This window comes from Amphimedon queenslandica, unplaced genomic scaffold (genome assembly GCF_000090795.2).
Source record: "Amphimedon queenslandica unplaced genomic scaffold, v1.1 AMPQUscaffold_13511, whole genome shotgun sequence".
Lineage (NCBI taxonomy): Eukaryota > Metazoa > Porifera > Demospongiae > Haplosclerida > Niphatidae > Amphimedon > Amphimedon queenslandica.
The window spans coordinates 252,710-267,532 of NW_003546253.1; the positions used below are offsets into that span (position 1 = coordinate 252,710).

General features: G+C 36.3%; 4 protein-coding genes across 4 annotated transcripts; 2 read left to right on the forward strand and 2 right to left on the reverse strand.

Annotated features, from left to right (window-relative positions):
• Nucleotides 1-97: 97 nt before the first annotated feature.
• On the forward strand, nucleotides 98-5,712 carry LOC100638289 (annexin A7-like). Its single transcript, XM_020005235.1, has 12 exons — nucleotides 98-277; nucleotides 899-1,052; nucleotides 1,105-1,395; nucleotides 1,974-2,017; nucleotides 2,070-2,157; nucleotides 3,677-3,771; nucleotides 4,099-4,303; nucleotides 4,423-4,502; nucleotides 4,714-4,884; nucleotides 4,958-5,033; nucleotides 5,166-5,278; nucleotides 5,579-5,712. The coding sequence occupies exons 1-12, from the start codon at nucleotides 230-232 to the stop codon at nucleotides 5,702-5,704; spliced, it is 1,491 nt and encodes a 496-aa protein (XP_019860794.1). The 5' UTR covers nucleotides 98-229; the 3' UTR covers nucleotides 5,705-5,712.
• A 1,238-nt stretch (nucleotides 5,713-6,950) lies between these two features.
• LOC100638416 (carboxy-terminal domain RNA polymerase II polypeptide A small phosphatase 1-like) lies at nucleotides 6,951-11,631 on the reverse strand. Its single transcript, XM_020005243.1, has 8 exons — nucleotides 11,354-11,631; nucleotides 10,893-11,033; nucleotides 9,175-9,323; nucleotides 8,666-8,776; nucleotides 8,080-8,229; nucleotides 7,866-7,964; nucleotides 7,722-7,808; nucleotides 6,951-7,517 (listed from the first exon to the last, which is right to left on the reverse strand). The coding sequence occupies exons 2-8, from the start codon at nucleotides 10,969-10,971 to the stop codon at nucleotides 7,329-7,331; spliced, it is 864 nt and encodes a 287-aa protein (XP_019860802.1). The 5' UTR covers nucleotides 10,972-11,033; nucleotides 11,354-11,631; the 3' UTR covers nucleotides 6,951-7,328.
• A 120-nt stretch (nucleotides 11,632-11,751) lies between these two features.
• On the forward strand, nucleotides 11,752-13,577 carry LOC100638542 (CD2 antigen cytoplasmic tail-binding protein 2-like). Its single transcript, XM_003383392.3, has 10 exons — nucleotides 11,752-11,887; nucleotides 11,932-12,047; nucleotides 12,090-12,148; nucleotides 12,204-12,291; nucleotides 12,385-12,528; nucleotides 12,585-12,686; nucleotides 12,742-12,826; nucleotides 12,889-12,951; nucleotides 13,028-13,202; nucleotides 13,287-13,577. Exons 1-10 carry the CDS (start codon nucleotides 11,776-11,778, stop codon nucleotides 13,378-13,380), a joined length of 1,038 nt encoding a protein of 345 aa, XP_003383440.1. The 5' UTR covers nucleotides 11,752-11,775; the 3' UTR covers nucleotides 13,381-13,577.
• LOC100638671 (peptidyl-prolyl cis-trans isomerase FKBP12-like) lies at nucleotides 13,540-14,744 on the reverse strand. Its single transcript, XM_003383393.3, has 5 exons — nucleotides 14,643-14,744; nucleotides 14,424-14,580; nucleotides 14,293-14,354; nucleotides 14,093-14,192; nucleotides 13,540-13,897 (listed from the first exon to the last, which is right to left on the reverse strand). The coding sequence occupies exons 2-5, from the start codon at nucleotides 14,561-14,563 to the stop codon at nucleotides 13,837-13,839; spliced, it is 363 nt and encodes a 120-aa protein (XP_003383441.1). The 5' UTR covers nucleotides 14,564-14,580; nucleotides 14,643-14,744; the 3' UTR covers nucleotides 13,540-13,836.
• Between the last annotated feature and the right edge of the window lie 79 nt (nucleotides 14,745-14,823).

A 14,823-nucleotide genomic window follows, 5' to 3' on the forward strand; every position in this document is an offset into this window, starting at 1 on the left:
ATAACATGAATAATATCACAGATCACCGAGATCAGTCAATGTTAGCTGCATAAGAATTTTGAAATTTGATTTTTAAATCATGACGAGATCACGTGATTGCTGTTTTGACTTTTGACTTTTAAAACCACGCCCACAAGTCAATTGCTAGCTGTTCCTTCACTTTGACGATTATTCTGCTCTTTCTTTCTCTGCTGCTCAGCCCACTAGTCACTCTAGAGTTTCGGGTCTAATGGCTTATCCTCCTCCCCCTGGTGGCGGCGGCTACCCGCCTCAGCAAGTGAGTCTCTCTTCATTCCTGCTCTGCAGACGAACGCCTGACGTATGAGCCTAGAGAGACAAATTAAAATTGTTCATATCCAGCCTAGCATCCTGTCTAGTCTCCATTAGTCCCACCTCATACGTGCTGTGTCTGCTTGCACGAGACTTTGTTTAGCTGTCTGGCTATTGCCTCTGCTGTGCTAGAAAGATACCTAGCTGGGCCGGCCATTTTTCACACAAACAGTGAAGAGTGCCAATTTACTAACATTTGGCAGGGCTAGCTCCCTTTATAGGGCTGCAGGTTTTAATTAATAGTCTTTCTGCACTTGCATGTAAAGTAATATTATAGAAGGAGGCCTCACATTATTTTAGTGCTAGAATAGTTTATTTTAACATCTTGCATTTGTTAAAAAAATGAAACCGCCCATCATTATGCATGTACATGTACATTGATTTCAAATCAAAATTAATGCCTAATATTTTGTTTATGGTCACTATTACCGGTATGTGAGTGCATTACTTTCAGTTTCCTACTCTCTTATACTTATGTAACTTATGTTTACCTAAGGCATAGGAAATGATACAATGTCCAATCATCATGCATGCATATAATTTATTATTTGTTATTTTTCATTTAAAGGGTTACCCACCCCCTGGTGGCTACCCCCCACCCCCTGGCGGCTACCCTCCTGCTCCTGGGGGATACCCTGCTCCCCCTGGTGGTGGTGGCTACCCGCCTCCTCCCGGTGGGTCCTATCCTGCTGCCCCTCCTGGCGGATACCCACCTTACTCAGGTATATCGCAATTTAAAGACCCTTTTTTTTCAATTATTATAACTACATGTAGGTGGCTATCCTTCTCAACCGCCTCAGCAAAACTATGGCGCACCCCCAGGAGGATACCCAGGCTATGGTCCACCTCCTGGTCAGCCTGGTTATGGAGCTCCACCTACTGGATATGCCCCTCCTCCTGCCGGATACGGACAGCAGCCTCCCCCCGGGGGATATGCTCCTCCTGGCGGGTATGGACAGCCCCCTCCCCCTGGGGGTGGGTATGGCCCTCCTCCTGGTGGATACGCTCCTCAGGGGGGCCCACCCCCTGGTCAGCAGCAACCTCCTCCAACACAGCCACCAGCAGGTATAGTAGTAGCAATATCACTCCAGTATGATAATACTGTATGTACTTGTATTGTACTCTAACACAATAGCTTATTTACATTATTTTTGAATTCCATTGTTGCCAGATACAATGTACTGTAGTATAGTTATTGGAACAGACACTTGTTCTATTTATAGTTTTATTCTAATTACAGCCAGCGTCATACATGTACTTATGATACTTTTCCCCTTATATGGACAACTCTAATTCAAATGCTTGTTTCTCTACATGTCACAGTATTAACAAGATATTATACTCATTATGTGCGCATGTACATTCTTTCATGTGTAAGTTTATTGTAAAATATGCCATTGTAAATATGCTATTCACATGTCAAGCAGATGTTACTTCATTTGTTTGTTTGTCCTCAAAACCAATTTATCAGCAGTCTCAGACAAGCATTAGCACTTATAAGCTTTCCATGAACATATAATGTATGTAATCAAGAATGGATAATTATACATTTTGGCACTAAAATTCTACATGTACATGTACATGAATTTAATTTCACTATTCATACATTACAATCTTTCCATTTCCTCCCTTTCCTCATGTAGCTCAGCCCCCAACTGCACAAATGGCAGCTATGTCAGTCAATGAGGTAATGTGACATGGTCTCTTCTATTGCATGTACTTTTTGTTCTGTTGAACAGGAGAAGGGGACCCCTACAGTGAGGCCGGCTCCAAACTTTGACTCTGAGAAAGATGCAGAGGTACTGCGTAAAGCAATGAAAGGAATGGGTAAGTGAAGCGTAGGCTAAAGTTTGTGGGACTCTAGCAACTTCAAGAGATGGCAAGATGCACTAGTATGAGCTTTTATGGCTACTCACTGAGGATCTTTAGTGCATTAACACATTTATTAGTGCTTAAACAGAAGTTTTAGAAAGTTATGGCATGTCGAAACCAAAGGCCATATTTCAATGGCGTCAGTACACTAAACTATTAAACGCAGTCCATAACAAACATCACAGTGCACTGTAAGAGGTTAAGAAGTAACCATAAAAGCAGATATTTAGTTATAAAGCTATCAGATATCGTCTGGAGAGTCCCACAAAGTATCTCCATTTAACTCCATTACGGGACCAATTCCCGGCAAACTAGGGGTGTTTCAACGTATAATACGCTCACGTGATCCTGTTTCTAATCCTGTTCCGTGTATTATATCTATGCTTTGTTATCTAATTATTAATGAACTACTGGCTGCATGAACACATCAAAAATGGATTCTTCAGTAGTTACATGTACATTGTGTGTTGAGGTAATAATGGTTTTAGACTTGCCTTGCCTTTGATATTACTTCAGCTGTTTTTTATGTGGTTCATGGCTTTTGGCCAAATTTTAGAGTAATTTTAAGTAGAAACTCTCTATACATGTAGGGATATTTGTATCAGAAAATGTACATGTACATGTACACATGATTTTAGAGCAACTTTTAAAATTTTATAAAAAATGTCATTTTGATTGGAATCTGCTGAGGCTTCCTACGCAACATAAGTACATGTACATGCATATGAAAAAATTATAAAAATGGCAAATTCTCTCCTTTTCATTTTTGACGAAATTTTGCTAAAAACCCTGTACTATAGTACAGGGACTTTTGCCCGATTTCAGAGCAACTTTAATAATTTGTAAAAAAATTTATTTAGATCGAAATGAGTTCAAACTTTCTACACAACATAAATACATGTATATGCATCAGTAAAAATTATAAAAATGAAGAATTCTATCTTTTTATTTTTGGTGAAATTCACCTGTACCATATATAGTTCGTTTTGTCAAATTTCAAGTAGTCTTAAAATTCAATTTTGATCAGAATCAGCTCAAATTTACAACACAACAAAAGAGCTAGCATATAATTATGTCACAGTTATGAATAAACTTTTTGCTGAATGGGAAATATCAGATGTACATGTACAATACTGTACATGTGCATGTACATGTACATTTCATACCACACACTCTCTCCCTCTTATCAATAGTAGTACAGTACATGTTTCAGCTATTGAATATGTACATGTACATATTGCTGACTAGGATTAATGATTACAGCATCATCTTTTGTTAGGAATTTACAGTTATTTTTATATTATCCATTTTAAAAGTGGCAGTCGGTTATCACCACAAACATACATGTACATGTACTATAGCATTTCTTGCGTGAGTAGCAATTATCGAGTTCCTGTTATCTCACTCTCCAACAGTGCACAATTAAAGTCAAATTAACTATTATTTTTTATACTTTTTTATTGTTACTGAACAGGAACTGATGAGAAGGCCATCATTAATGTCCTTGTTTCCAGGAGCAACGAACAGAGACAAGAAATAAAGAAAAAGTTCAAACTGATGTATGGAAAGGTCAGTATAACCAGAAACACTCCAATGCCCAATTCTTCCTTCCTGTTACTATGTGTACATGTACATGTACATGTACACGTATGAAATACATGTATGAAATACATGTAGGAAAAGTTACACACATACACATCAGTATTTTATATACACATGTACATGTAGACAAAATAGAAGACATGTACATGTACATGTACAATCCCTTCAGGGTAAATCCAATTTACATGTACATGTGTACATGTGCATNTCCATGTACCTTCAAGACTCTTGCAAGTACAGTGTACATTTACTTATGTACATGTACATGTAGTTCATGGTTTTTTGGTGTTTTAGGATCTGATCAAGGAGTTGAAGTCCGAGCTCTCTGGTAATTTTGAGGATTGCGTTATTGCGTTGATGGAGTCCAGGGTCAAGTATGACGTCAAGTGTCTCCGTGCCGCTATGAAAGGTCTTGGAACCGATGAGTCGGTCCTCATTGAAATACTCTGCACTAGAACCAACAAAGAAATCAACGATATTGTTCAGGAATATAAGAAGGGTCAGTATATTACTGCATACTCTTGTTCATAATTAAGGCCATTTGTACATGTTCTTGTATATTCTTGTGTACTTTTGTATATTCTTGTGTACTCTTGTATATTCTTGTATACTCTCTAGAGTACGGACGTAATCTTGAGAAGGATGTTGTGAGCGAGACCAGCGGACATTTTAAGCGTCTCCTTGTCTCAATGTGTCAAGTAAGTGAGAGAAGGAAAGAGGAGACTAATTGTATGACCATAATAGCCAAATGTAATTAAAGCTATCATTAATACGACAAAGAAACATTGACGTTATTTTTACATGTATATGTTCAACACCTTGTTTTTAATTACCACTCTGTACAACAATAAATTAGTCATACATCCTGTCTTGAATTATTATTTTTGTTACCCTCTCCTTTGTCCTCAGGGAGCCAGAGAAGAAACTGCTACTGTGGACATGGCTAGGGCCACTCGGGAGGCCAATGAGCTCTATCAGGCAGGAGAGAAGAAATGGGGAACTGACGAGTCAAAGTTTAATCAGATCCTAGCTCTCCGTAGCTTCCCACAGCTGAGGGCCACCTTCCAAGAGTATACTAAAGTACGTACATGTACATGTACAGTGTAATTATTGAGCTCTCTACATGTACATGTACATGTATTTCTCCCCATAGATATCACAAAGAGATATTCTTAATTCTATTGACCGTGAGATGTCTGGTGATTTGAAGGAAGGATTCAAGACAGTAGGTGAGTCAATCAAGTTGATCTACTGTGATAAAAAGCAACTGTGCACATAGTGTGATGAAAGCATTATGATTTAAAGACCCAATATTCAACTGGTTTTCCTATAATAATTGTATTTATTTTTTCTCCTCTCAGTTATGTGTGTTAGGAATAGGCCTGGATATTTTGCTGAGAAACTGTACAAGAGCATGAAAGGAGCCGGTACTGATGACAGCACACTGATACGTATTGTGGTAACACGCTCTGAAGTAAGCCGGAGAGAGAAATAAAGTAGAGGGTGCTTGATAATACAAGTGATAAAGAATATTATCTTTAAAAAGATTGCATTTTCACAGATTGAAGAATTATGCTTTTCGCATAATACTGTATTAAGTTAAAGTTTTCAGACTTAGTTGTTACCTATAGCTTGTAATAACTTAGTTGTATATTTTAGAATCCTCTAAAATTATAATTTTTGCAAAAAATTGACTCCTTATAATATTGCAGTAGTACAGGTCATTAGTTTAATTATTATGTCATTATTTTATTGATGGTTTGCATGGTTTTAGATTGATATGGTGGAGATAAAGAGAGAGTTCCTGAACAAGTATCACAAGACTCTGTCTAAGATGATTGAAGGAGACACCTCAGGAGATTACAAACAGGTTCTAATTGGAATAGTTGGACCAAACTAACTCACTAAGAAGATAATAATAATAATAATAATAATAATGTTGTTGTTATTATTATTATTATATTTATTATATTGCTGAAACTTTTCCTTTTGCTTTTTTATTGTTATTAGTTGAGTTTTAGTTGCTATATAATTATTAATATACAGTCTTCTTATGTATTTTAAAAGAAATAAATTTTTATTATGCATATCTTAGCGATATTACAGGATATTATAAATAACTAAAGAAATTATTTTATGATGCATAGCTGATTCTTGGATTTCTTATTTTGATTTTTTAAGTTGCTTCAAAATTATTTTGATGGAACACCCTGTACTGGGTACTTTATGTAGAAATGGGTCTACAATGACTAGGAGAGAATTCTTTATTTTAATGACACTTCCTGATACATTATACACGTACTCATGTTGTGTAGATGATTCTGATTACAACTGAATTGTTTACAAATTTTTTAATTTGCTCCAAAATTCGGCCAAAGTTCCTGTACTATATAGTACAGGGCATTTTCTCAAAAATGACTATGAGAAAAATCCCATATTTAATGAATTTTCTGGTAGACATAAAATAATGTACTTTATAATGTTATAATGTTACAGTCTAATAAGAATTAGTGTCATGCAGTGTCCCTGTGTAAACTGTTAACCACAAGAAGAGGACAAGAGAGGACAACCCACGATAGCCTTTTACAAATAACTGAATATAAAAGAAGGATAACCTGGCACATCCTACATTAATTTAACATTAAAAAAGGTACAAAATTTTTGGATGGGTTAACTTAACCCTGTCTTTAATTATTCTCTGTAACTTTGAATATAAAGTATAAACAATAGAAAACATCAAACAATTTTATTTTTGTTATCATTGTTATTACATTTATTGTTATCCTTATTTCTCTTCTTCTTTATTATTTAATTCGTTATTATTGTTATTGTATTTTTTGATAAATTTCCAGAATTTATTATTATATGCTGTTAATATTTGTTTTATTTTATTTAAAAATATTTGATGAGAATCAAATCTAATCAGTAAATTCACACATGTAAGCACTCAATCCACCACCCAACAGGTATTGACAAAAAGGATTTTTTTTTTGCAAAAACATTCATTTTATTTTAAAACCTGTGACTCTTATCATACAAAAATAACTAATAATAATAATAATAATAATAATAATAATAATAATAATAATAATAATAATAATAATAGTAACAAAAAATAGTAATAAGAGTAATAGTAATTCCACTCATTTAAGACAAAGCACAAAAAGCTGGGTAGCCACTTAAAACAAAAAAAGCATAAAAACAAAAAAAACAAAAGACCACAGAAAGGATTAAAAAGTGACAAAGAACGACCAGTATGTCATCCATCATGCATATTCAATAATAATAATAATAATAATAATAATAATCGTAAATATAGAATGGATAATGGCTCTGTCAGGAAAAGTGCATAAAGAGATTAAAGAGATAGGAAGAGAGAGATGGAAGGGAGAAATAATAGAATTATTAGCTAGCTAAAATTCCACAATAATAAGAGATTAATAATAATAATAATAATAATAATATATTACATTAATATTCATGTATTATATGTATTTTATAATATATATATAACGTCACACACGTCAATTTGGAGAAGACGGTATAGAATTAGAAGGAGAGCTCTGAGTCGGAGAAGAGATTGAAGAGTGGAAGCTATTATTCTGGCCCAGTACAGTGAGGACGTTTTCAACTTTCTCAAGTCCCTCAAAAAACGGCAGTAAATCTAACAGCTCTGTATCATTGGGATCATCAAACCATGAAGTAACGGGTACCTATTAATAAATGAAATATAATAATAATATTATTATTATTAGCAAATAATAACTAAATGATAAGTCAGTCACAACAACGACTGCAATAATAATGAAATCTTGATAATAGTAACACTATGGCAACAATAATAACAACAATGTATCAAGTTCAGTAACAAAAACAACAACAGGTACACACACACACACACACACACACACACTCACTGCATTGTCAGGGTGAAATATGTAGGACTGCGGAGAGTTATCAATAATGACGCATTGGGTTAGATCTCTACCAAGTTTGCTTAGATCCTGCATGGGAATGAGAAGAAAAGTAAAAAAAGGAGAAGGGGAATCGAAGAGACTTGCTTTGACGTAGTTGCCTTTATGAAAGACACAGGACTCCCTAAATAATCTGGCATCGAATGTATTCCATTTATCTAACAGATCAGCTACTGGGTCAGCATACTGAGAGAGAGAAGAGAGAGAGGAATTAAGAGAGACAGAGAAAGAAGAGGAGAAAAAGAGAGGGAGAGGGGGAGGTAAATAAGCTAATATTTTATGTTCATGTATATGTTATTACTTTAGAGAGGCTGGCAGTAAATAGAACGCATTCAAACATTTCTCCCATTCTCTTTAAGAACTCATCCACATGAGGTCTCTTCTGCACATACACCTGGTGCTGTATGTTATCAATCTCAACTGTAACCACAAAATCTGGACTGGGCACAGGCTGAAAAGAGAGAGAGAGAGAGAGAGAGATCGTAAAAATTAACACTTTATAATGATTAACATGTGTAGACCAGAATTGATGTATTTAATAGATAAACAAAGAGAGAGATGGACTATATAATTACACATACATTAGTCCAGTTATTTCATTATCTGCTAATAGGAAACTCTATAAAAACTACAATTTACTACCAGTTTATGTAACTGTTACTATTAACAGCTGCTTTACTTTCATAGGGATATAAGAATTCCCTCCTCCCACACTAAGAGAAATGTACATGAAATAACTTCACAAAGTCAAGAGTTATTTGATACATTCAAGTCAACCACACACCTTACACCTTACTGGAATATCTCAATGTACTATTATATGCAAATATCACTATTGCATTAATTAATGCATCAAAAAATATATTGATGCAATATAGATGGCTTACCCTGAATGAGCTATGAACTAGAGTCTCGTCTAAGTCAATTACTATGCATTTTCGTTGAGGTTCTCCTGCCTTTAGAGGTCTTAGCAAATACTCTGAATGATGTGTTTCAACCTGTGATAAAGAGAGAGAGAGAGAGAGAGAGAGAGAAAGAAAGGACAATAATGATAGATTCTCTGATTTTCCTGCCTGATAACAGTCAACAAATTTACTTTAACATAACACAAATTGTCAACGACAGCAACAAGTTAACCAGAACACTAAACTAAAGCTTGAAAATCTGCCACATAACACAAAGAAAAATCCCCCAGCCAGCCCACAAGACAGGGTGATAATACATATACAAACACTCACAGTACAGGGTCAATGAGCATGCAGCCATAAAGCAATTGTCCATGAAAAAATGCCCTTTTTGGGCTAATACCATCAACAAGAAATTCAATAATTACAAAGTATAAAATTTCTTTTGACACTCTCTCCTCTATAGTTAATTAATAATTATTAATTGTCACCTCCGAGTTGTGTTGGTCCTCTGCGTCAAGGGAATTAACAGGTGTGGTCTCGTCGCCCCGGAAACACGAGAAGAGCCAGTGACATATACAGTGAGATCTCATTCTCTCTCCTTTGACGCTGGTATCAATTGGAGTCGTGTTAATAGATCCTAATGACGAAAAAAATGCAATAAATAACAAGATGTTATTCCAATCCTCAATGTAGCAGCTGCAAAGAGTGCAAACACAATTATGGAATGCTACAGACACTCTCACAGATATAATATTCAACGTGTTAATGAAATCAAGGTTTGGGCTAGTATATACATGTACATGTGTGTGTGTGTGTTCTATGAGCAACGAGCTATATAGTGAAGATTAGTCTGGTAGTAAAATTTATGTTAATAGTAATTATCGTTTAGTGGTTGTACAATGTGAAATAGATGAGGTAATTAATGGTTAGTGTAGAAAGATAAACTTTACTAATAGTATAATAAGAATGACTATACTAATATAATACCTTTAATCAATAACTTAACATCAAAGTTACTGTATTACACGATACCACAACTAAACAACCAATAACATCACAGATCCCTCTCCTCTCTCTCTCTCTCTCTCTCTACAGTAGGACATGGAGACTGTATAAAATGAAACATCTTAAATAATAAAGTGCTACAACATAACTGAAATGTGCAAAATGTAATCCAAAGATTATCAGTAATCTGCATGTATGCTTCATTTACTTAGGTATACTGTAAAGTGGATTACATAATGTGTGTATATGTGTGTGTGTGTGGCTGTCTGTACATTTAAGTGCCATTAGTTAGTAGTGTACAAAGCTAAAGCAAAGAGGAGGAGTGAAGCAGAGGAATCCCTTACTCTGCAGCTCACTGTCACTATAATCACAACACAATACAATCACTAAAATAACACGCACCACCTTCTAACAGGATAAGCACAAATTGATAAGAAACAGAATATGTTTAATGAGAGAAAGAGACTGAAAGATGTCGAAGCCCTACGTTACAAATATATTTAACATGTGCATTAGCTAACGGTCTGGACTTCAGAGAAACAAGCCACGGAGAATAAATGACAAGAATTTAAAGGAGAGAAGGAGAGTGAAGGGAAAGAGGGAAGGAGAGAGAGTGAGAGTAAGAGAGATGTACTTAAAAAGGTGACAATATCATGTGTACATAAAAAGCTATAAAATCCTTTCTTTCAAAGGCAAAACAAACATATTTGAGTTTATCTTATATTGATTGTGTTTCCTATCTTACAGAAAGTATATTATAACAAAACTATAATTATGCATACAGTATTTATTATGATAACAATTATTAATTATAAAAATCGAAATACCTAGGAGTGGGTAGACCATGTACAATAACATACAGAGGGTGTTGGAATACAGTGTAAAATAATTTAGAAAACAGCATAGAAATAACAACAATCAAGAGGGAGAGATGGAGAGAGGGAAAGAGAGAGAGGGAGAAAGAAAGAGGGAGGGAGAGAGATATACAAGGTTTGTTGAGTCTGTACAATGATATCAAGCAATTAGCAAGAGAGTATCAAACTAGATGATGTGCTAGGGTGTGTTCCATTATAACAAATGGATATACAAAGAAAGAGAAAGAGTTAGGAAGAAAGATAAGAATGAAAAACAACACAAAGATCTGGCAGTGACTGTAATTTATTGTTTTGACTCAGATATACATGTAGATTATAGGACTGACCTTTATCATTAACTGTACCAGGACATGGCGTATAGCTATCTGTTTCTCTAGTCACTTGTGTTATAATGGACTGAGCCATCACTAGTGTCTAAAGTGAGGTTATATAGTTACTACTCCAGAAATCACTAATTATATTAGAAGCTGTAGGAAAGAGAGAGAGAGGGGGAGAGAGAGAGAGGGGGGTTGGGGAATGAAAAGGAATAAATAAAGTGATGATAAAATCAAGTAATGGATTGAGTGCTGATATAAGCATTATGATACATTCTGTGTTAGACACTCATTAATAAGTGCAAGATAGTGTATGTACAGCTTGTTAACAATCTGTTAAGTTTAGGGTGATGATAATTCGACAGCAAAACACAAGGCAATGTCCGCGTTGCGTGCTTTTACTTCTTCCTCTCATTCCTACTCTCACTCTACCCTCTCTTCCTCTGCCTACACATATTTGTATTAAAACTTACAGAGTTGAGGTTGTCGGGTGAATGGAGCTCGTAGCTGCTTAAGAAGCAGCAAGCAATAGAGAGGGCAAAGGAGCTAAGGACCGAAGTGTGTAGCTGGAATCCTACAGACTACCTACTATCTCTATAACTTAGAGATGAAATCTCGGTCAAAAAGTATTGCCTAAAAGTTAAAACTGGTCTCAAGCTCTGCTCAGGACTGTAGCAAGCACAGAGGGGTCTACTGCACTGCAGCCATCATTCCTTCACCGTAGGAGGCCAGAGAAAGAAGCTATCCGCAAAGGGCGTTGACTTTGTATTGTTAATGATATTCATTGGCGTTTGAACGGCTTCAGACTCAGGCCCGGGCGCTGGCTAATCTCATACCCATGCCACAGGAACCTGGTTCCGATTTTCCAGTTCTGAGACCACGCCTTTCAATAAAAATGGCCTCCAAAAGAGAGAAGAGGCAGAGAAAAGTCGCGTTTGCAGAAGAGGTAGACATTCCGGACAAGAAGAGCAAAGAAACGGATTTTACTCATCAAACAGAAGAGAGAAGTAAGTCACGTGATGTTGTCACTGATCACGTGATCTTCCACCAGAGTCCCGTTTCAAAGCTAAACACAGTCTTGATAGTGATGAAGAAGACGACATTGATACTATACAGCAAAGTGGGCTTGACGACGAGGACCTTGGGGCCCAAGAAGAAACCACAATTGTAAGCCCCACCTATATTACCACGCCCACTTATAATTACTAGGCAAACGACGGGGACATTAAATTGACGCCATTTAATCTAGAGGAAGAGATGGAAGATGGGTAATTAATTCAATAACTAGCGGCCACGCCTTTTTTCATAACGTATATAACGTAGGTATTTTGATGCCCATGGTAACTATTATGAAAAGGCTGATCCTAATGCTATACAGGACACTTGGTTGGAGGGAGTCGACTGGGCCAAAGTAAGAGTGTTGATAGTAACATCTAAAATAATCGAGAGAAGGAAATCAAAATGGAAGTCGAGGCGTTAGTTCCTCTTGTTTTTTTGTTTTAAGATTGAGGAGCAGAGACAGTGGAAAGAAGGTGCAATGGCTGCCAGTGATAAAGATGAAGAAGGAGATGCTGAGGAGGTTGTCGACAAAGTAGCAATTTATCAGCAAATTTTGAACATACTCAAGCCTGGAGAGACTGTAGTGAAGGTGTGTGCATGTACTTTTATATATGAATGTGTGTATGCTGTGTGGTATTGTTTTAGGCTCTTGCAAGATTAGGTAGTAGCAGGAGCATGTCTGCCAGTGAGAGACTCAAGCAAAAAAAGAAAAAGAAATCTACAGGAGAGACTACAGAAACTGATAAAGTGAGATAAAGGGGCGAGTGAGGGAGGGGAGGGTGTTACTGTATTTTTTATTTAGAGTTCAGCTGATAAAGAGGAGGAGAGAAAGAATGTAGACGCATTGACTGGTTGTGCCGATCAACTAGTTGCCATTGGAGACTACAGTAAGAACAAGACAAAAGGAACTAGCCTATATAATTATAATGCTCCTTTTCTTTATTTAAAGGTGTCTATGAGGACACTTATGAAAAAATTAAATACAAACTGCACAAAGAAGAGGAAGCTAGAAGTAAATGACTCTAACTCTTTCTTTTATTCACCACCTTTCTTTCTCTATCACTCTCTCCTCTGCTGATTCCCCTTAGAACCTGTCGACATGTTTTCCGATGATGTCCCGAGCACTTCAAAGGGAGAAACATCCAGTGGGCCTCCTCCATTGTCGGACGAGGTGATGTGGGAATATCGTTTGAAGAACGAAGAAGATGAAGAGATACACGGTCCGTTTTCAAGCACCCAAATGAAAGAATGGACAGAAAACGAGTAAGAATTTGTGATTGAAGTTTAATTGAACCTGTTTGTGTGTGGAGAGCCAATTAAGTCATGTTCTTTACTCTGTTTTTGTAGTCATTTCCCAGAGGGAGTTTGGGTACGTAAAGCTAATTCGGCCAATGCACAGTTCTATAGTTCAAAGAGGATCGATTTTGATCTGTACTCGTAGTAAATAATAGTACGATAATACTATAACCACAATGCACTGACATTTTGCAGTACAACTTCGCATGAAATTTTGTAGTGTAATACACTATTAACAGCAAAAGAGAGAGAGAGAGTGAGCAATATTTTTTAATTTATTGTCATTTATAAATGTGAAAAAAAATTTTCAAAGTCACTAAGAGAAAAGATTCCAAAATAAAAGGAAACAGAATAATAATAATAATTTAATCAACAGCAACAATGTTAGACATAGATATAAAAATTGACAAGTGAGAAAGTGTCAAGATGTCAACCATGTCGTAATAACAATTATAACAACAATAATAATGATAATGACTAAATTTCTTCCCTGTAACTATGGTACAGAAAAAAAGATGTAACACTACATAACAGTTGCATTTGGTTCAATTTAATCTCTTATAAAACAAGAGAGTGAAGGGTATCCTCTCCTGGAATGGGATTAAGATTTAGTAGCAGAAAGAATCTCAATTCTAAAAATGAGATTTGCATTAGGTGGAATCGTGAGAGAGAGAGAGAGAGTCAAGGAAAACGGTCTATTAACTTTTTAAAACATATTACAAAAGTTTATTAATTCTTATTATTTTTATATAATTAAGAGTTATAAATGCATGCACATGCACTGAACTTAAATTTTTGAAATTCAAACTACAGGAAAGCCATAAACAAATACACACGTCATTATGTTAAAAGGATATCCCCATGATGGGAAGCCACTGTTTCCATATCCAAGAGCAGAAGCAATATGAAGCTCAGCTTCTTCACCGACCGTCATTGAGAGACAGCCTTGGTCCCACCCTGTAGGGAGGAGGAGTGACAAGAGAGGGAGAGAGAGGAGTAACAAAATATGGTAAAGATAATCATAAATAAAAACAAGATGCAATAACAAACGCATTACCTGGTATTACTTGCCCGATACCCACGTTAAACGTGAACGGTTGCTGTCCTGGATCTTTGGTACTAAAAAATGCACTTGATAACCATATTTGGAATTAGTGATGACACAAGTATATTTAGCCTAGTCCTCACCTCCAGAACTTTTTCCTATCAGCCTCGAGCATCCCGACGCAATGGACGGTCACCTTGTCGTTAGTTCGGACGGGAGGGCCATGGCCAGGCCTCAGAATCGTCTTAGTCAGACCAGCTGGTAGAGTAACGGATTCGGACATTTTATTTCTTTCTCTGCCTGTATGTGTGCAGTGGTAGGGTAATAAAAAAGGATAGAGTGAACACCGACGGTTACAAAACCTGACAAGCGTGCCCAGCCTCCAGATATACCGTTTGCAACTCTAATGGCGGATCGGGTTAGCTAATAGCTAAATAAAGGAAAGAGTGAAAAACGTGATCCTATTGAATACCGGATTGATCCCTTTTCTACGTGCAGAATTTCAGCCACACCTTCATGTGGGTGGAGCTTCTTTTGCAGCGC

Excerpts from the sequence above, each read along its gene's own strand:
- LOC100638289 (XM_020005235.1), top strand. The coding sequence starts at position 230 with ATGGCTTATCCTCCTCCCCCTGGTGGCGGCGGCTACCCGCCTCAGCAA. Across the intron at positions 2,018-2,069 it reads CAGCTATGTCAGTCAATGAG|GAGAAGGGGACCCCTACAGT; the intron begins GTAATGTGACAT and ends TCTGTTGAACAG. Across the intron at positions 5,034-5,165 it reads GGAAGGATTCAAGACAGTAG|TTATGTGTGTTAGGAATAGG; the intron begins GTGAGTCAATCA and ends TTCTCCTCTCAG.
- LOC100638416 (XM_020005243.1), bottom strand. The coding sequence starts at position 10,971 with ATGGCTCAGTCCATTATAACACAAGTGACTAGAGAAACAGATAGCTAT. Across the intron at positions 7,965-8,079 it reads TTACTGCCAGCCTCTCTAAA|TATGCTGACCCAGTAGCTGA; the intron begins GTAATAACATAT and ends TCTCTCTCTCAG. Across the intron at positions 7,518-7,721 it reads TATTTCACCCTGACAATGCA|GTACCCGTTACTTCATGGTT; the intron begins GTGAGTGTGTGT and ends ATTTATTAATAG.
- LOC100638542 (XM_003383392.3), top strand. The coding sequence starts at position 11,776 with ATGGCCTCCAAAAGAGAGAAGAGGCAGAGAAAAGTCGCGTTTGCAGAA. Across the intron at positions 12,292-12,384 it reads AGGGAGTCGACTGGGCCAAA|ATTGAGGAGCAGAGACAGTG; the intron begins GTAAGAGTGTTG and ends TTTTGTTTTAAG. Across the intron at positions 12,687-12,741 it reads AGACTACAGAAACTGATAAA|AGTTCAGCTGATAAAGAGGA; the intron begins GTGAGATAAAGG and ends TTTTTTATTTAG.
- LOC100638671 (XM_003383393.3), bottom strand. The coding sequence starts at position 14,563 with ATGTCCGAATCCGTTACTCTACCAGCTGGTCTGACTAAGACGATTCTG. Across the intron at positions 14,355-14,423 it reads GATAGGAAAAAGTTCTGGAG|TACCAAAGATCCAGGACAGC; the intron begins GTGAGGACTAGG and ends TGCATTTTTTAG. Across the intron at positions 14,193-14,292 it reads TATCGGGCAAGTAATACCAG|GGTGGGACCAAGGCTGTCTC; the intron begins GTAATGCGTTTG and ends TCCTCCCTACAG.